The following is an 18,138-nucleotide window of genomic DNA, read 5'->3' as shown; positions in this document are numbered from 1 at the left end:
GGCCCGCAGTAGAACTGGCTGTCTTCTGCTTCTTCTTCCAGTTCCGCTGCTGCTGCGTCATCGTAGGTTTGCAGTTTACAGATACACACCTGAACAGCATACTCAAGATTGCAACAGCACAGACATTTTGATGCGATAATTCAGAGCAAGGGGTGTCAGTTATCAGACACTGTGAAATAAACAAAAGGTTGCAAGACTGCTAACATTTTAAGCATATTTTTATTTTAAGTTTTAAAAACCCTTTGTGTTTGTGTCCTCTATAAAGTTTATATCTCCGCTACCGGGCATTACATTTTATGACACACATGGCCCGGCCCAACAAGGTCTCATTTATGTTAGATCTGGCCCTCATAACAAATGAGTTCAACACCGCTGGTCTAAGGTAAAATTGCAAAGTTAGTCTTGCCCCATCTGTGAAATTCTACAGAAGATGTACTCTCAGTGTTAACATTGGTCTACACTGGAAAAAATAAAGATATCATGACATGAACTGTATTTCCTCCTATTTCCTCTCTCTGTTTCTTTCCACAGATGGCAAGCTCTATGATGCCTATGTGTCTTATGCTAACGCAACAGATGACATAAAGTTTGTGAACTTCATAATGAAGCCACAGCTGGAAAATCGTTATGGTTACAAACTCTTCCTAGATGATAAAGATGTTCTGCCCAACTCAGGTAGAGAACTGCTCCAACACCTTGTTTAATGTTTTCCTATGACAAACACCCTTGCTATTGAATTCTGCTTGATAGTCAGAAATTGATTCGTTAGCTTGAGCACCTTGATACCACTAGTTTAACTCAGATGGGGTTGTATATAAGTGGGTTTATTTGTAATGTGGTAACTCAGCATTGAGGAACAAACTAGGAAAGACACCATGAAATGCATGATCAGCTCCCCTATGGTTGATGGAGGTTTGTAGCTCAAAGCAGCAGAAGGAACAGCAGTGGCGGCCATATTAAGATTAGGAACGTGGTACAGGGGGAAGTGGGTGCTTGCTTGGCTCAAGTGGTTAAGACACTGAACTGCAGGCTGTGGAAGGTCGGTAGTTCAGCAGTTCGAGAACCGAGTGCCGCATGATGGAGTGAGCTCCCATCTCTAGTTCCAGCTCCTGCCAACCTAGCAGTTCGAAAGCAAGAAATTGCAAGTAGATAAATAGGTACCACTTTGGTGGGAAGGTAACATCGTTCCGTGCGCCTTGGTGTTTAGTCACGCCGGCCACATGACCACGGAAACATCTTCGGACAGCGCTGGCTCTTCGGCTTTGAAACTGAGATGAGCACTGCAACCCTAGAGTCGGATTCGACTGGCTTTCGAGCAAGGGAACCTTTACCTTTACAGGGGGAAGTGCTGTTTGTTGCGGTTTGGCCCGTGGGATGGAACATATTAGCACCACGTGTATAGCTTTTCTATATGGAGAAATATCAGCTGGGGGACTCTAAATCAGGAGAATGGTGTGGAGAGAATATAAAGCTCCCTTGTTCCAGTGCCACGACTTTGATCTTATTCTCTCTCACATTCTCATACGATTGCTGTTAGCTTTTTTTTTTTTTTAAGTGAGAGTCTATTCATTGATTTCCCATTTATCATCTAGTTAGATCCTAGCCATGTATACTTGGACTATTCTTGGGACTGGTTGTTCTATCTAATAGTTTTTCTTTTATCTGTTCCTGTCCCCCCCCCCCCCCCCCCCCCGGGCACATACTTGGGAAGTATTCATGGCTTATGTATGCAGTGGAACTCAAATAGCTGTGAACATACCAAATTACCCCTACACTCAATGCACCCCTCTTAACATTCTTCTGTACTTTTACTTTGGAATGTATGCATCCAATAGACCACAAACACAAAAATCCTGTACAACACTCCACCAGCATAAAACTGGTGATAGCAAGAGTGGGAGGGAGAAAGCACGTCCAGGAAGCTGGGACCATAATTATGCCCATAATGAGTGCTACTCACTCAAGAAGATGGAAAGTGTAGTGCAAAAAGGGTATTCTCCAGGTACTGTGTCACCTTTCTGGAGATGCACTATGAAAATGGGACAAACCTGATAAACCATTTATCAGAATACAGGTATTCTTGGTATGCCAAGAAACACCGTCCATCCTACAAACAAACCCCCATCTTTTGACTGTGCTCTGAAGAATAGAATGAAGATGTGCCTAAGGCTTGGTTTCTTTTTGAAGGCACAGGCACCCATTTTATCCAAAGCAAATAGTGTCATTTGAAGTGTCATCTCTCCTTATATATAACTGAGTAAGGGAGCGGAGAAAAAATGTGCACCGTCAGCCATTGGCCTGCCAGCTGCCGCGGGAGGCGAACACTGCGAGTGAACGCTGCCGCCAGGAGCTGGGGAAGGGAGGCTGTGGGGCTGCGCGGGGGCCGGCGCCAGGAGGACGCAGCAGCCCTGGAAAAGCGGAATGTCAGTGAGGGGGATGGCAGAGGCCGGCGACGGCATGTGAAGAGCTCATTCCCGAACGGCCGCCCGGTCCGCCTCGCTCCACCACCTTCTTTGGCGAGGGGGGGCTGTGCCGGGGCCGCCTGGCCTCAGGGACGGGGGAGGTGGCCACCGCACCCGGGGACTGGTAGGCGGCGGCTTCCCTCCCGCCGTGCCGACCACTGCCTCCATGCACTGCGCGACAACGATCCAGTGCGGCCCGAGGCACTTGCCCTGGCCGCGCACGTCTTCGCTCTCCTAACTTTCTGCTGGTGAGAGGCAAAGTCCTTCAGTAGGGTGAGATTGTGGCCCCGCCAAGCGCGAGGCCTGTTTCTGGTGGCCATACCGGCCTTCCCTCGCCTGGGGCGGCCTTCGCCGGCCAGGCTTCAGGCCCTACATTGGAGGGAACTCCGCCGGCCCTGGCCATGCTTGGGGGCGGGGGAGGCCACCACATGCCATGCCCCGGCCCTGCTTCGCTGGGCAGGCCCAGCCCCCTTGCTCTAAGCCGACAGCTCTCCCTAGGGCTCGTTGTCTCCCCCCGCAACGGGCATTTCCCCTAGTTAAAAACTAAAGAGAATGGGGTGGCATTAAGGAATTGACTCCTTTCTTCAGGGCATCTGTTTGGAACTGATGTGATTTCTTTTGTTAGGCTGATGATCAGTGTTTCTGCTAAGGTGTGCTAGGGGGCACTGGTGCACAACATTTTAGCTCCAACTCAGGAATTTTAAGCTTTTGCTCACAATAAGGCATTTCCCCCTCCATTGGAAACAATAAGGGATGGGGGCACCTCCTTTTGGGGCCCATAGAATTGGACCCCCTGGTCCAATCTTTTTGATACTTGGGGGGGGTTGAGGAGAGGCACTAGCTGGTGTGCTTCTACCTCAAAAAAATACCCCCCCCGATACCCCCAGATTGATTCTCCATTATAGCCTATGGAGCCCATTGACTATAATGGTCCCCATAGACTATAATGGAGCTGGAAAAATAGGTTATTATTTTTTGCACACCCGTTATGGTTTTCAGTGTGATTTGTAAGCTGCCTCGAGTCATAGGAAAAGTGAGATATAAATGTTTGACTAAATAAGTAGTTTGGGCAGCTTGATAACATTTAAGCAGCTTCCTGTTTGTTAGGTTAGGCAGGGTTCTGACAGTGATTGTTCCACTTCTGTTATATTTGACCTGTAATTTGTCATATTTCACTAAAAAAAACCCCCCAGAGTAGACTGGAAGAGTTCCCCCCCCCCCAAGTGCTGGTATGTTTTCTAAGGCTCAGCGCAGGGTGACAGTCTGAGGCCAGGTCTACCAATATAGTGGACAGGGGAGGGTAGACCTGTTCTCTGGAGGCCTGGTCTACCCCTATAGAAGGCAACATTTTCTGTAATGAAATTTGACTTGATTCTGTTTTCTCTTATAATGTTTAAATTATTCTTAAAATGTGGTTTGAAAGAATTCTTTCTGAGATTTTTACAAGGTTATGGAAGTAATCCAATGGAAGTCAAATGTAGACTCACAACTTTAATGCTACTAGCTTTTTTCGTTCACAAGGTAGAATTTTTGCTCACAACACTGTGGAGCTTAGAGGGAACATTGTCACTGGTGATTCCTTCTAGTACAGGAGGAGGGTGAGTGCCGAACTAGTGGCGGGCTAGGCATTGGGCCTTTGCCGAAAAGAGATTCAACTGTCTGCCTTTTCCCTAGAGCCTTCTGCAGATCTGATCATGAATGTCAGTCGGTGCCGTCGCCTCATTGTTGTTCTTTCTAATGCTTACCTGGAACAGGAATGGTGCAACACTAATTTCAGGTAACTGGAGGACCACCAAGAGAGACAATTGTTTGCTGTTTTATTGGATCTTCTTGGGCAGCTTTCACTAAAGTGGGAGGGTCCTGTCAGCTACACTGGTGCAGTTGTTACCCACAGTGTCCAAAAATTCATGAATATTGTGATTTTAAATGTTTTATTTATTATATACTGTATTGTATTTTGCACTCGGCTTTGCCGCATGTGAGCTGCCCTGAGCCTTTGGGAGGGCGGGATATAAAACAAACTAATAAATAAATAAAATAAATAAATATCTGGAAGTGAACTATAGAAGTCTTTGAGATTTTCAATCTCTTAAACATTCTTCTGAAGTTTAACCAAATGGGGTTGAATCTCATTAAAATCAGTGGAACCTCTGAATGAATTCTTGAGGTGCCTGGATCATAGTAGTTCGGTTGGGTGCTGAGGAGTTCTACTAATGCCTGAGTGAAGTAAATTTCCTTATGACTCTCTAACTACTGCTTTTCTCCCATTTCCAGGGAAGGTCTGTGGAGACTGTTGGAACTGTCTCAGAGGCCAATCTTTGTTGCCTTCGAGAGCCAGTACAGGGAAATAGCGCATCCAGCCATTGATTTGCTGAAACAGCACAAGAGCACGGTGACTCTGCTGATGTGGCGTGCTGGTTCCATGGTAAATTGTGGGCTGCAAGCCTCTTGCTTCCTTTTCTCAGCAGCAAAGTAATATTTGAAGCTGTTCAAGAATCATAGAACCAGGGGTCATTTCCTGCAGGAGTGCACAGGAGCGGAGCTCCGGCAGTAAAGAGCCCAGGGGGCGGGCACATGCAACAAGCCCCACCCCCTGTTCCCAGTCAGAGCAAGAAGCAGCCTGGTAAGCTGCAGAGTCACCCACCTGCCCGCCTTCAGGTACAAGCTCTCCCTCCTCTGTGAGGGCAGATCTGTGCATCCCCCCCCCCATAGCTAGCAATCCAAAACAGTCCAGTGGTACCTTTAAGACCAAGTTTTATTCAGGTACAAGCTCTCCCTCCTCTGTGAGGACAGTTCTGCACGTTCCCCCCCCTCCAATAGTTAGCAATCCAAAACAGTCCAGTGGTGGGTGTTGCCTTCTGACACACTTCTGGTGATGTCAGGGGGTGTGGCATATGCACATAAATTATGCTAATGAGGTATGCTAATGAGCTCCCGCACCTCTTTTTCTACGAAGTGACCCCTGCATAGAACTCAACTTCTTGGTTTTTGATGAAGGCCCTCTGCAATTCCTTGACATAGCAATGCATGCACTAATGACATTCTGCTTCTGTTTGGAGTGTAGAGATCGCATGGCTGCTACTTTTATTATTTATGTGCTGAATGTGAAGTCTGGCCAGTGTGTGTCTTAGGGGATACCAAAAGGGTATTTCTCCTATGAACTCAGCCTAGTTGAGAGCCGATTGACAACTGCTCCTGAGGCCGTTGCGTGGAAACCACTGGTAAGGGTGAACTCTGACTGATGCTGAAAATGTGGAGGAGAAAGTCAGATGAACTTGTAATGACCTAGATAAAAAACAGCAACAACAAGCCACAGGGAGGCACCAGCATCTGAGAAATGAGAAGCGGCAGCTTCACCCGGAGAGCTCTTTTAACACAAGGGCTGTACAAAGTCAGGAGACAGTGACAGATTCAGAAGGCTTTCCCCCTCCATTCCAGCCGTTTAGACACTTCTGATTATATCTGCTATATTTGTTATCATAGATCAGCGATAAATGGTCACATCTTTTTGACTCTCAATACTGCTTGCAGTTGCACATCAAAGCAAGAGATCAGCAAAGAGTATAAGAGAGCTTATTTGCATCATAAAAAATATGCAGTCTAATATTATTGATAATTGACATGTTGATAATCCAGAATGTTTTTGCAGCTGAAAAACTGGTCGTTATGAGTCCTTTATTAGGACGTGGCACACATGAGATCTTGCAATATGTAATAATTATACACATGATTTGCACATGGATTACTGGCAACTGTTTACTTTTATCATTTCCCTTTCCCTAAAGCATTTCTAAGAAGCCCTTTGGTCCCATAAAAACCTTTGCCTGCCATTCCCTTCACATACTGGTTATTCCAGCATCCCACCTACCCTACTTGAACTTAAACATTTCTCATTCCTGGACCACCCTCCTCCTAAGGGTGGTACAAGATTTCACAAAGTAAGAAAAAACAAGAAGGCATTTCCGCTTTCACAGATACATCGTCGGGTCTTGTGAGAAATGAGGGGAAAGCTGGTAAGCCAGTTATGGGAACTGATACGGACAGAGAAGTTGTGCAACAGATATCCAGCTGTTTTTCCAGAGAACCGTGGCACTTACAAACAAAACCGCCCATGTGCAGATAAGCTTCAACTTGTCATGGTTGTGAAGAAAAGTTTTGAAAACATGTGGGCAGTTTGTCTGCTAAAAGCTTATACATTAAACTGAATCAATGTGAGGCTTTCATTAGTCAGGGTGCTGGTCTAAATTCACATCCTGTACCTCCCCTAGCCTGGTCCTTTTCACCCCTGTTGCCTGCCATGTTCTATAAGGTTACTTAATTTGTATAATTTAAGCAACTTTCCATTTCTGTACCCCAGCATTTGGCTTATGTTAGCAAGAATAGTGTAAGATAGAGATTTACCATAGAAATCAAGACAGCGGCTAGAGAAGAAGAAGAGATTGGATTTATACCCCGCCATTCACTCGAAGTCTCAGAGCGGCATGCAATAGCCTTCCCTTCCCCACAACAGACACCCTGTGAGGTAGGCGGGGCTGAGAGAGCTCTGACAGAAACTGCTCTTCAGAGAACAGCTCTGAGAGATCTGTGACTACCCAAGGTCACACCAGCAGCTGCATATGGAGGAGTGGGGAATCAAACCCAGTTCTCCCAGATTAGAGTCCGCTGCTCTCTATATTTTTAGAACACAATTTTAATGACAACTTAAAAGCTTTTAATAGCAGTTGCTGGACAAGAGCATCAGGTCTAAGCTTCATGTCACGTGAACACATAAAGATGCCATATACTGAATCAAACCAGGGCTTTTTTTGTAGAAAAAGCCCAGCAGGAACTCATTAGCATAATAGGCCACACCCAACAGCAGAAACTCATTAGCATATTAGGCCACATCCCCATGCCTTCCCTTGGCTTACCTGGGCACCCCACAGCTGCGGGGAGCCCGGGCAAGCTGACCCTAGGCTGGGGAAGGCATGGGGAGGCATTTAAATGCCTCCCCAATCCTTCCAGGGGCCCCCCGGCTCTCCCGCCTTGGAGTTGCTGGGTGGGTCACTCTCCAGGCCTTCCCTCTGTAGCCATGCATGCAGAAATTTTGGCTGTAGAGGGCATGGCCAACTCTGAAGCCAGCCGGAACTCCGTTCCTGTGCGTTCCTGCCCCAAAATAGCCCTGAATCAAACCGTTGGTGCGACAAGGTCAGTATTATTTATGCAGACTGGCACTAGCTCTCCAGGGTCTCAGGCTGAGGTCTTTCACAGCACCTCTTATCTGATTTTTAAAAAACTAGAGATGCCGGGGATTGAACCTAGGACCATCTGCATCCATACTGAGCCACAGATCTTGACCATTCCCCCCCCCCATTTCTTGTGTGTGTGTGTGTGTGTGAAGTGCCATGAAGTTGCAGCCAACATATGGTGAACCCATAGAGTTTTCAAGGCAAGGCATGGACAGAGGTGGGTTTGCCATGGCCTGTCTCTGCACAGCAACCCTGGACTTCTTTGGTGGTCTTCCATCCAAGCACCAACCATGGCCAACCCCGCTTAGCTGGCTTCCAGGATCTGACCGGATCGGGCCAGCCTAGGCCAGCCATTCTTTGCTCAGACCTTAAAAACTCCACTGAACAGCCTCTTCCAAAACAAAGCAACAGGATAGGACTTTATATCTAGTCATCATTACTAAATTGTTTGATTCAATAAATACAATGGATTGCATTCCATCAGAGTGGAGTCTGGTCATAGTGCTCTCGTTTGTCAAGGAACAGACTCAAATGAGCCTGCAGATTATAGACCAATCAGTCTGATGGACATCTCAGCAAAATTATGTACACTATTTTAAGTTTGAAGCACGGGCTGTGTTGCACAGAACCAGCTATAAAGCTGGCTATTTGACGCTGGGCAATTGTTTCATAGTTGTCCATTTAATTTGTAAGACGGTTAACATAAAAGAAACAACGCTCTTTGCAGCTTTCATAGCTTTAGGACTGCTTTTGGTTACATTAACAGAGGCAAGTTCTGAGAGAAACTTCCTAACACTGACAGCTGTTACCCTTTGCTGATTTTGAAAAGCATTATACTAACACAGCAAGCTGTGAGAGTTCGATTTTTGCCTCCAATACTGGGACTGTGGTCCAGCTGTATTCTGGAGTCCGGTAATGCCAGCCAAGGTTGTATATCTATGCCTTTCTTTTTCAAAAGTTCTGTAATGCCTTAATTAAAAGGAAATAATTTCTTCCCACTTAGGGTCAGTGAGAGAGAGCCATGCTGATGTTATGGCCCTCATGTTTCCTGTGCAGATTGTTAGCATTTTAAAGTGAGTTCTGGCACAAGGGCTTATTTAAGTCTAAATGATTAACATCCTTGTCTTGGGCTCTAGACCAGGTCATCAAAAATTGTGTATGTACATCAGTTGTTTTGAACAAACTAAATCCGCTGCCGAATATGTCACCTTGACCCTGTTTGGGTGGCGAGCCTATTTTGGCTCATCCGTGGAGCCAAATGGACCCAATGCGGCTTCAGATGGCTCTCCGGGATCCGATGCCCCCAGGCAGCTCGTTAGATGAGCTTGTTGAAGACTGGCATAACCAACTCTCAAGGGCCATTGATGAGATCGTTCCCCAACGCCCTCTGAACCCTCGCTCTAGGCTCACTCCATGTTTTACCCAGGAGCTGTGGCTGATGAAGCACGGGCTGAGACAGAGAGACAGCGGTGGCATGCTCGCGATGAAGCTACAAGAACATTTTATAGGCCGTTTATGAGATCCTACGAGGTGGCAGTCAAAGCTGCAAAGAGAGAGTACTATGTGGCTGTGATTGCATCTGCAAGCTCGTGCCCAGCCCAATTGTTTAGAACAATTCGATCTATTACTACTTTGCAGCAAGGCAAGCAAAATGTAGGGAATTGGCTATTGGCTGTGAGGCTTTTGCGAGCCATTTTGCAGATAAAGTCTTGTCTCTCCACCGCAACCTCCCCGCTACAGTTGATACAGTGAGCGAGCTTGAGGTTCCACGCACATCTTCTGGTCTGCTCAGCTTAGAGGAAGTCGACAAACTGCTCCTAACTGTATGCCCTACCACTTGCTCCCTCGATCCATGCCCATCGTGGCTAATTAAGGTTGGCCACGAGGGGTTTTGAGGTGCCTTGTGGGAGATGATCAAGAAGTCCCTCCTGGAGGTACTGTTCCTGGAGGCACCAAGGAAGCAGTGGTCCGCCCTCTCTTGAAAAAGCCATCTTTGGACCCAGCCAAATTGTCTAACTATCGGCCAGTCTCCAACTTGCCCTATTTGGGCAAGATAATAGAGAGGGCAGTGGCAAGTCAGTTACAGGGCTTTTTGGATGATGTTTCCATTCTAGATCCCTTCCAGTCTGGCTTTCACCCAAGTCACGGGACGGAGACAGCATTGGTCGCCCTCACGGATGACCTCCGGAGGCATCTGGGTCGAGGTGGATCAGCAGTGCTGTTGTTGGATCTGTCAGCGGTGTTCAACACAGTCGACCACCAGCTACTGACCCACTGCCTCTCCGACACTGGAATTATGGGGCTGGCCTTGCAGTGGCTTGTCTCCTTTCTCCAAGGTCAGGGATAAAGGGTGGCACTTGGGGAACAGCTGTCCCAGAGGCACCCACTGGGTTGTGGTGTGGCTCAAGGGGCAATGCTGTCCCTGATGCTTTTTAACATCTATATGCGCCCCCTTGCCCAGATTGCCTGGAGGCATGGGCTAGGATGTCACCAGTATGCGGATGACACCCAGCTCTGTCTGTTGTTGGGTGGCCAGTCTCACTCCAAACTGGAAGATCTGGACCGGGTGTAACAAGCTGTGGCTGGTTGGCTTAGGCTGAGCCGACTGAAATTGAGTCTGACAAAGACAGAGGGTCCTGTGCCTGAGCCAGGGCAGTCCAAAGGCAGGGATCCCACTCCTGACTTTCAATGGGGCACCATTGGTGCCAGCGCTGGAGGTTAAGAGTTTGGAAGTGCTCCTCGATGCCTCCTTAACAATGGAAGCCCAGGTAGCAGCCACTGCCAAATTTGAAGAAATTTGAGAAATAAATAAATATAAATAAAACTCAAAGAGGTATGCAAAGCTCATGAAAGATACTATTGAAGGAATCTAACCAGAGGGAGTTAAGGGACTGTCCTTTGGGGGACGATCATGGTGGTTCGTGCCTTGCGGACCAAGAGGGTCCTCGGGAGAGTGCCGTCTCTCAGGCAGAGCTGCTGGAACTTTCCCACAAATATCCTTCGGGAGGGCATTGCGTGTGACTGATCCAGCATGCGCGTGATCGAAGCCTGTGTTTTTCTTCTTGCTGCTAGATGCCTTCATCTGATTTCTGGAAGGAACTGTGCCTTGCCCTGCCACGGAAAATGTCCTCTCGAGGCCTCAGAGGAGACCCCCAAACCCATCTCCAGGAAGATAAGGATCCCATGTTGATCATCCACAGCAACTACCTGGATTTCCGAGGGGAATCTCACCCTGAGGGAGACACTGGTAACGGTACCATTTTTATCTTAGCTCTACCACTGTACTTTTGAAGGAGTGAGACTGAAGTAAGCTAATCAGAGTAAATAACACAGCAACAGGACACAAGGTCTGCTGTAGATTTACTGGTACTGCTCTTAGATTTCAATTACTAATGGATTTTTAAAAAATACATTACACTGTGTTCAAAATAAGAAAAAATACATTACACTGTGTTCAAAATAAAGCCACAATAGCAGTTATTAGCCAGCCAAATTTCTTCCTAAACAGGAACATTTTAACCAAGGTTTTTGTGAGCTGGTCATATGAGCTTGTTTGGACAGAGTTGTGCAATGAGTATGCCACCACAGAGAAGGCTGAGTGTGACCTCATGGGGTAATTGGGTCTTTCTCCCAAACCGAAAAAGTTGGTAATTGGTTCTTTCTCCCAAACCGAAAATGACAGCCAAAATAAGAAAATTTTCGGGGGCATTAGAATACTGAAAACGAGATGAAAGTATGGACAAAGATATGTTTTTGCCACTTTGTCAGGATCCTTAGTCAGGTTACGCAACACAGGGCTTCATGAGAAGATAACTGTTTATTGGTAAATCCAGTACTAGAGACACATGTACAGCTTGTGTCAGGAATGGCCGCCAACACTAGGGCCTCTGACTTATAGTGAAATCAAACATCCCCCCTGTAAGCATGAGCCAATGGTTACATCTTGCACTCATGGGCAAAGCAAGCAGGCTTAGAAAAGCTGTTAACTTTCCCAGCTGAGAAAAACTGCAGCTGGAGCATCTACAAGGTCAAGCATAAGATAGCAAACAGTTGGTGAGCCAAGGAGAGCTGAGACAGAAAACGGGAGGGCACCCCTCCACATTCCAGACCTATGACAGGGCTACCTGACATCCACATACATTCAGTGACCGAATCTGTGAAGCATATCATTGCATAGACAGGCATATTAAAGAATACACCTTTGCTAAAGTGTTCCAGCTTACCACTGGCTTGCTAGTTCTTAGGTGAGCTCATACAAGTCTTAAAGGGCTCTCCTTGCCACAACTCTGTTGCTGCCTGCCTGAATATTTTCCATCTGAACTGTGAGCTGCCTCTGTGCTTCCTTTCTGTGTTTTTATGGCTGTTTGTCTAGTTTTGACTGGATTGTGCTGCACTCTTGTGCACTCCTTCTTCGGAGTAAGTTATGTTCTGAGCAGACATGCACAGAATCAGACTGCCAGATTGATGAAGCACACTAAGGCTAGAGTCAGAAGATAGATTCTTCAGAGAATTGAAGACACTTTGAAAGTGAGAAAGTTGCTGTGTATGCTCATAGAAGCTAAACAGGTTTCTGCATTGTTTAAAAAACATGCAAAACCTGTTTGACAGGAGATTACTTTCTGAAAAAAATGAAATACATGTGTGCACAATGGAACCCAAAGCTTTTCTATCAACTGAGGCCCTTTGCAGACAGCCTATGTATTCCAATTCAGGAACTGGTTACTAATGGGTTTTTTTCTGTCATTTCAGACAGACCTATTTTAGTAACTGGTTACTAACAGAATATATTTACCTGTTTAGACAAACACGCTTCTGTCCCATTTGGGAAAGGAGCCTGAAGTGTGTTGACTCAAAACTGCTTTCTTCCAATCTTCAATCCTTCCTACTGCTTCTGAAGCGCTATGGGGTGCTGTGTAAAATGCCCCGTAGCACTTCCTGCAATGACGCCCTTTTTCTCCCTGTGCGCGATCGTCCTTTTTTTTTTTTTGAATGTTCTGTTGGGAGTGCTATGGCACTGAGGCAGGGCCACAAATCAGTGCCATAGCAACGCCACTGAGATGCCTGGACTCTGTTTCGATACACTGATATTCACTACTGCTGTCACCTGGAAACAAGTAGCTGACTGGACAGTGTGTTTAAGCGGGAGATCAGGGGCATAAGTCAATGGTGAGACAGAAGTTTGGTCGATTTTTTAAAAGTTTGCTTGAGAGGAAGTGTAGACCTCAGGCGCACACACACAAGGACACACACTCCATGGTTTGTGGGAGTTAAGGAAGAAAGGAAAGCTTGCTGGGTTTCAAAACTGTCCAGTTCCCACCCACCCACCCACCTGCGCTTGAACTCTGTATCCAGTGAGCTCCTTGTTTCCTGGTGACAGCAGTAGCAGATGTCAGTGTATCTAAGTGGAGTCCAGGCATCTCAATGGGGTTGCTATGGCGCTGCTCTGTGGTCCTGCTCCAGCGCCATAGTGCTCCCAATAGAACACTAACAAAGGAAAACCCTCTCAGGAAGATCGTGCACACGGGGGGAAACGGTGGGAAAAGAAAGCGGCGCCGTTTGAAATGACACACCGCTTCAGAGATGGCTCCTTACCGGAAGGGAAATGCTGTGTGAAACAGCCGTCCCTGTACTGGTTTACTCCATGGCAGGACAATAATGGAAACCATTCGGTTTAGAAAGGTAGTGTGAAAGGAGCTCAAGCCTCTATAGTTTGGTCAAATTGTGATTGACCTTTTCTTACACAACAATGTACTTTACCCAGCAATGTTGAAAAACTTTCACTGGCTGACAAAATTGGCTTCGGCTCATGGATCACATGTCCTTCTGTGGCTTTCAGGTGGCAGAACAGGAAGTTCTCATTGGCCCCCTTGAGAATGCTGTCTCCTTAAATGTCCTTCAGAAAGGCAAAGTAAAGAATATGGCCACATTGTTATCCCTCTGTCAAACATTCATCCTCATGAAACTACCATTGGGTGACCCAAATATGCATACATCCAGTGTTCCCTCTACGCTGAGTTAGTGAGAGCTAGCTCACAGGTTTTTAGCCTCCACCTCACACCTTTTTGTCTTAGCTCGGGAAGGAGGGCTCCAGAGCAAAGTAATTTATGCAGTAGCCAAATCGCTTGCTCACAATGTAATGCCAATAGCTTACAAAGTAGAATTTTTGCTCACAATCCACAGCTGAGAGGGAGCATTGCATACAACAGTGCCATATTTTCTGTAAGTACCATATTTTCCACATGGTGAAAATTCTTGGTTTCCCCGTCACAGTCACCACAAACACATAGGCATTAGCATGGTCAAAGGTGGCTCTCTTAGCTGCTATTTTCCCTGCATTTTCTTCCACAGCACCACTGGAGGGCCTTTGGAAAAAATTGCTATTTCACTTATCTCTCTATATAATAATTCTGTTTTGGTCATCGACTCTCCTGAACAGTCCACACGCTCCCAAATCAGTTGGATCCCTAATTTGTCACTCAGAAGCTGTCCCTATCCACTGGCTGCGTTGCCTGAGTCCTCCCTCCAACATTCTAAACAATGAGCTGTTCTTCTCCCCCCAGTAGTCAGTCAGAACACAGAGGTCATTTGCATATGTGGCCTGATTGGCCTTTGCCTCTAACATTCTAAACAGTTTGCTGTTGGGAGTCATTCAATGTGTCCTGAGGTAAAATACATATCCCAATCTTCCCTTAAACGGTCATTGGAGTTGCCAATCTCCCTGTAGGATCTGGAGATCTTCCAGAAATCACTGTGTTCCCCAGCCACAGCACATCATTTTCCCTACAGAAAATTTCCCAGCTATTACAATGGCTGCTTTGGGCAGTGGACTCTATGGCATTATACCCTACTGAAGTTCCTCCGCACCCCAAACCCTGCCCTCCCCAGGCTCTACCCCTCAAATCTACAGGTCTGGCCCTCCCCTTAGTATTGCCAGCCTCCAGGCAGCACCTGGAGATCTCCAAGATCAGTTCTCCTGGAGAGAATGGCTGCTTTGGGCAATGGACTCTATGGCATTAAACCCTGCTGGGGTCCCTCCACACCCCAAACCCTGCCCTCCCCAGGCTCTACCCCTCAAATCTACAGGTATTTCCCAACCCAGAGTTGGCAACCCTGTAACTGGCTATGGAACCGCTTTCCAGACTCTTGGAACCCAGAAGACATGGCATAGGAGGAGGTGCTTTTCTACCTTAGCTGCCACTGCATAACCCCGAATCAACATAAGTCAGAGGTCGAGGGAACCATACCTGTCACCATGATGCTGTCCTCCCATACAACCCACTTGGGACAGCAAAATGACTTGAGACAGCCCTGCCTTATAGCTAAGCAGAAGGAAATAAACATGGCTTGCCTCCCTCCATTTTCCTCTTCCCTCTGCCGCCCCACCAGCCACAGCCGGGACACTCACCTGGAGCTTCCTTCTAGAGCTCGTTGTATTTCTTCCCAAAACCGGCCTTACTCCTAGTAGTACAATATTTTTATTTATGTTATTTTACTTCATTTATATCCTGCCTCTCTACCCATTGAGGACCCAAAGTGATTTATATTGGTGTCCTGTCCTCCATTTTATCCTCACCAGAACCCTCTGAGGTAGGTCAGGCTGAGACTGTGTGACTGGCCCAAGGTCACCCAGCAAGCTTCCATGGCAGAATGGGGATTTGAACCTGGGTCTCCCAGATCCTGCTCTGACATGCTAACCACTACACCACGCTGGTAAGTAACATTATAATTATCTGTTGCCATGATTTACTAGTCCCTTTGAATTCCCAGGTCTGATTTTTTTTAAAAAAAAACAACAACACACCCAGTCTCTAGCCCTCCATTGCATGAAAAGGGTTAGTGACTTTTTTCTTAAATGAAGGCTGGGAATTTAGAGGAACGAGTAGATCATGGCTACAGGTCATTGCAATGTTGTGCTATGGTGCAATAGTAATTATCAATTTTTTAATAAAGCTCTCTGGTAGTGGCAATGAGGAAAAACAGCCTTGACGGGCTGACATAAGGAAAATGGCACTAGTGTAGGCTGGACCTTTGAAAATACCCCCCTTCCCATCCAGACGGCAGGCGACTGTGCTTGGACTGTGTCCTTTCTGTAAAGACTGTGACTAACCCAACTAGAGAGAATATGCTGAGGATGGCAAAAGCCTAGACAGTGGCTGGTTAGAGGGCCGTGTCATGTTTCTGTTCCCCAAAAAACTCCTGGTACAGTTTGGGAGCCAATGCAGAGAAAAACCATTCAAGTGGATGCAGCCCTACTTGTTCACATTGTGGAACAGGGAGCAGAGTGAAAAATTCCACACAGGATGCGTTGCCTAATATAACTAGGGATCAGAAAAGGGAGGGATTTGATATGCCAGAGGCGGTTTTCAATCCTCAGCCTGGGGCTACAGAGAACACAGGAAGTTCTCGCGCCTCCCTTCCCAGGCCTCCAGCGGCAGAGTGGATGAAGGGGAGAGAAGTATGGTGATGGGCATTAGTCTCAGAGGTTTTGGTAGGGCTGCCAAGTGGGGGTGGGTGGCGGGTAAACCCCCGCTTCGGAGGCCCGATTTCCACTGCCGCGGAATCGGGCCCCGGGGGGAACTCCGCCCCCCGAAGCACAGCGTGGCTGTGTCACCAGAGGTGACGCAACCACGTCAATCACGTTGGGGGTGTGGCCCCGATCGTCGGAGGGAAAACTCTATGGTTCTCCCTCCGACGATCGGGGCCACGCCTTCAACGTGATCGACGTCGCGCGTCACTTCTGGTGACGTGCTGGCGGCGCGTGCGCGCACATCGAGGGACAGCTTCCGGAGCCCGCTGAGGCTCCCCCACCGGTAAGACAAATTCACTTGGCAACCCTAGGTTTTGGAGGACAAGTCCTGGCAGTGGATGTTTGTTAATGCAGCCTGAGCTTGCAAAGCAATACCTTTTAATTTTAGTAACACGAGCAAAATAAGTTTGGTGGTCATAAAAGATTTACGAGCGACTGGCAAGAGAAAGGCCGGCTTGCTTTATATGCGGCGATTTTACCGTCAGGAGAAGAAAAGAGGAAAAAATAATGGGCTTGGCTGGGGTTTCCTTTGTGTTCGAACAGCGACTCTGGATTTATTGCGCTGAGGGCAGGCATCTGGCATCATTATAGTCGGCATTGTTCACGGCATGGTGTTGCTGCACACCTTGCTGGATGCTCTCCTCGTTTGACTGCTGGCTCCTTCCAGCAACATGCCAGGGTGCCCGAGGCTCTTTGTTCTCTGCATGAGGAGTAATCCTTCATCAAACGTTCCCTAGTCACTGTGGAATGGCGCCTGTTTAAACTGGAAGGAGTGGCTCAGACCGAGAGGAGGCAATGAGCTTGCCACACGGCAGGGATTTCACACCTGTCGTTTCGTGGGCGTCTATACTGCTGAAACGAGGCCATTTTTTCGGTCAGACAGCCTTGTGCCGTGGAGAGGCTGCGGTATTTGCCCAAGTGGTAAGGCTCTTCGATGTGGTCAGATGGCTTCTGTGTTGCCATTCCCCCAAAGGGGGACCCACAAGAATCTGAGGGAAATTCAGTTTTCCATGCTCGCTTTCCCCCCCTTCTGGGTCACCACCACCTCCCTTGCTTCCTCAGCACTGTTGTATCCTCCTCTTTGCCCTGGCCCGGGGTCATTTCCTGCAGGAGCGCACAGGAGTGGAGCTCCGGCAGTAAAGAGCCCGGGGGGCAGGCACATGCAACAAGCCCCACCACCCCCTGCTCCCAGCAGCTCTCAGTCAGAGCAGGAAGCAGCCAAGTAAGCTTAGAGATGTAAAATTTCCGGAAATGTTGAAGCTTGGAAAAAAACCCGGGTTTTTTCCAGGTTTTTTTGGAAAAAAACAGAAATTTTCGGAAAAATGGAAAAAAATGCTACATTAGCATTTCTTTTGTCTTTTCTAGTTTGAAACTCATCCTGTTACTTTAGGAACATAAAATATGACTATGGACATTTTTACTTGGCATAAAATTATCACAACTAGCATATTAAAAATATAGTGTATCCAAACAGTTATTACAAACAGAATACCACATGCAAAAACAAAACTCTAACCTTTTTCTTGTCTCGTGACAATAGCACCTCCTAAAGGAAGAAATGCATCTTGTTCTTGCATTGGAGAGTTCAGTTTGTAACCTAGGACTTGCCTGTCCTCAGTGCACAGAAATTAGATCAATCTGATACCATATATATATATATTTTAGAAATGATTTGGAAAATATTTGAACACCTTGTCTTAAAATATTTTATCCATCATGTTAAAATAAAATGTTCCATAATCAATTTTTTTTCTTTTCTTTTTTCAATTTTTCCAATTTTTCAGAAAAAAACAAAAAAGGCTTCAGGAAAAAAATGGAAAAAAACCGTTTTTTTCCAAATTTTTCCGGGCCTTCACATCTCTAGGTAAGCTGCAGAACCCCCCCCCCACCCCCCCCGGCCAAAACAGCCCACGGGCCCCCT

General features: G+C 46.9%; 1 protein-coding gene across 1 annotated transcript in view; it reads left to right on the top strand.

Moving 5' to 3' along the window:
* The window catches only part of SIGIRR (single immunoglobulin and toll-interleukin 1 receptor (TIR) domain), a 49,716-nt gene that overhangs the window by 30,417 nt on the left and 1,161 nt on the right, over window positions 1-18,138 (top strand). The window contains exons 7-10 of the mRNA XM_015420703.1: window positions 532-675; window positions 4,137-4,239; window positions 4,737-4,887; window positions 10,763-10,943. Coding sequence (XP_015276189.1) covers window positions 532-675; window positions 4,137-4,239; window positions 4,737-4,887; window positions 10,763-10,943 — 579 coding nt within the window. The remainder of the gene's footprint in view (window positions 1-531; window positions 676-4,136; window positions 4,240-4,736; window positions 4,888-10,762; window positions 10,944-18,138) is intronic.

Source organism: Gekko japonicus, unplaced genomic scaffold, assembly GCF_001447785.1.
Source record: "Gekko japonicus isolate JY-2015 unplaced genomic scaffold, Gekko_japonicus_V1.1 scaffold1322, whole genome shotgun sequence".
NCBI lineage: Eukaryota > Metazoa > Chordata > Lepidosauria > Squamata > Gekkonidae > Gekko > Gekko japonicus.
Note: the sequence above shows the minus strand (reverse complement) of the source record. Positions and strands in the feature narration are given on the sequence as shown.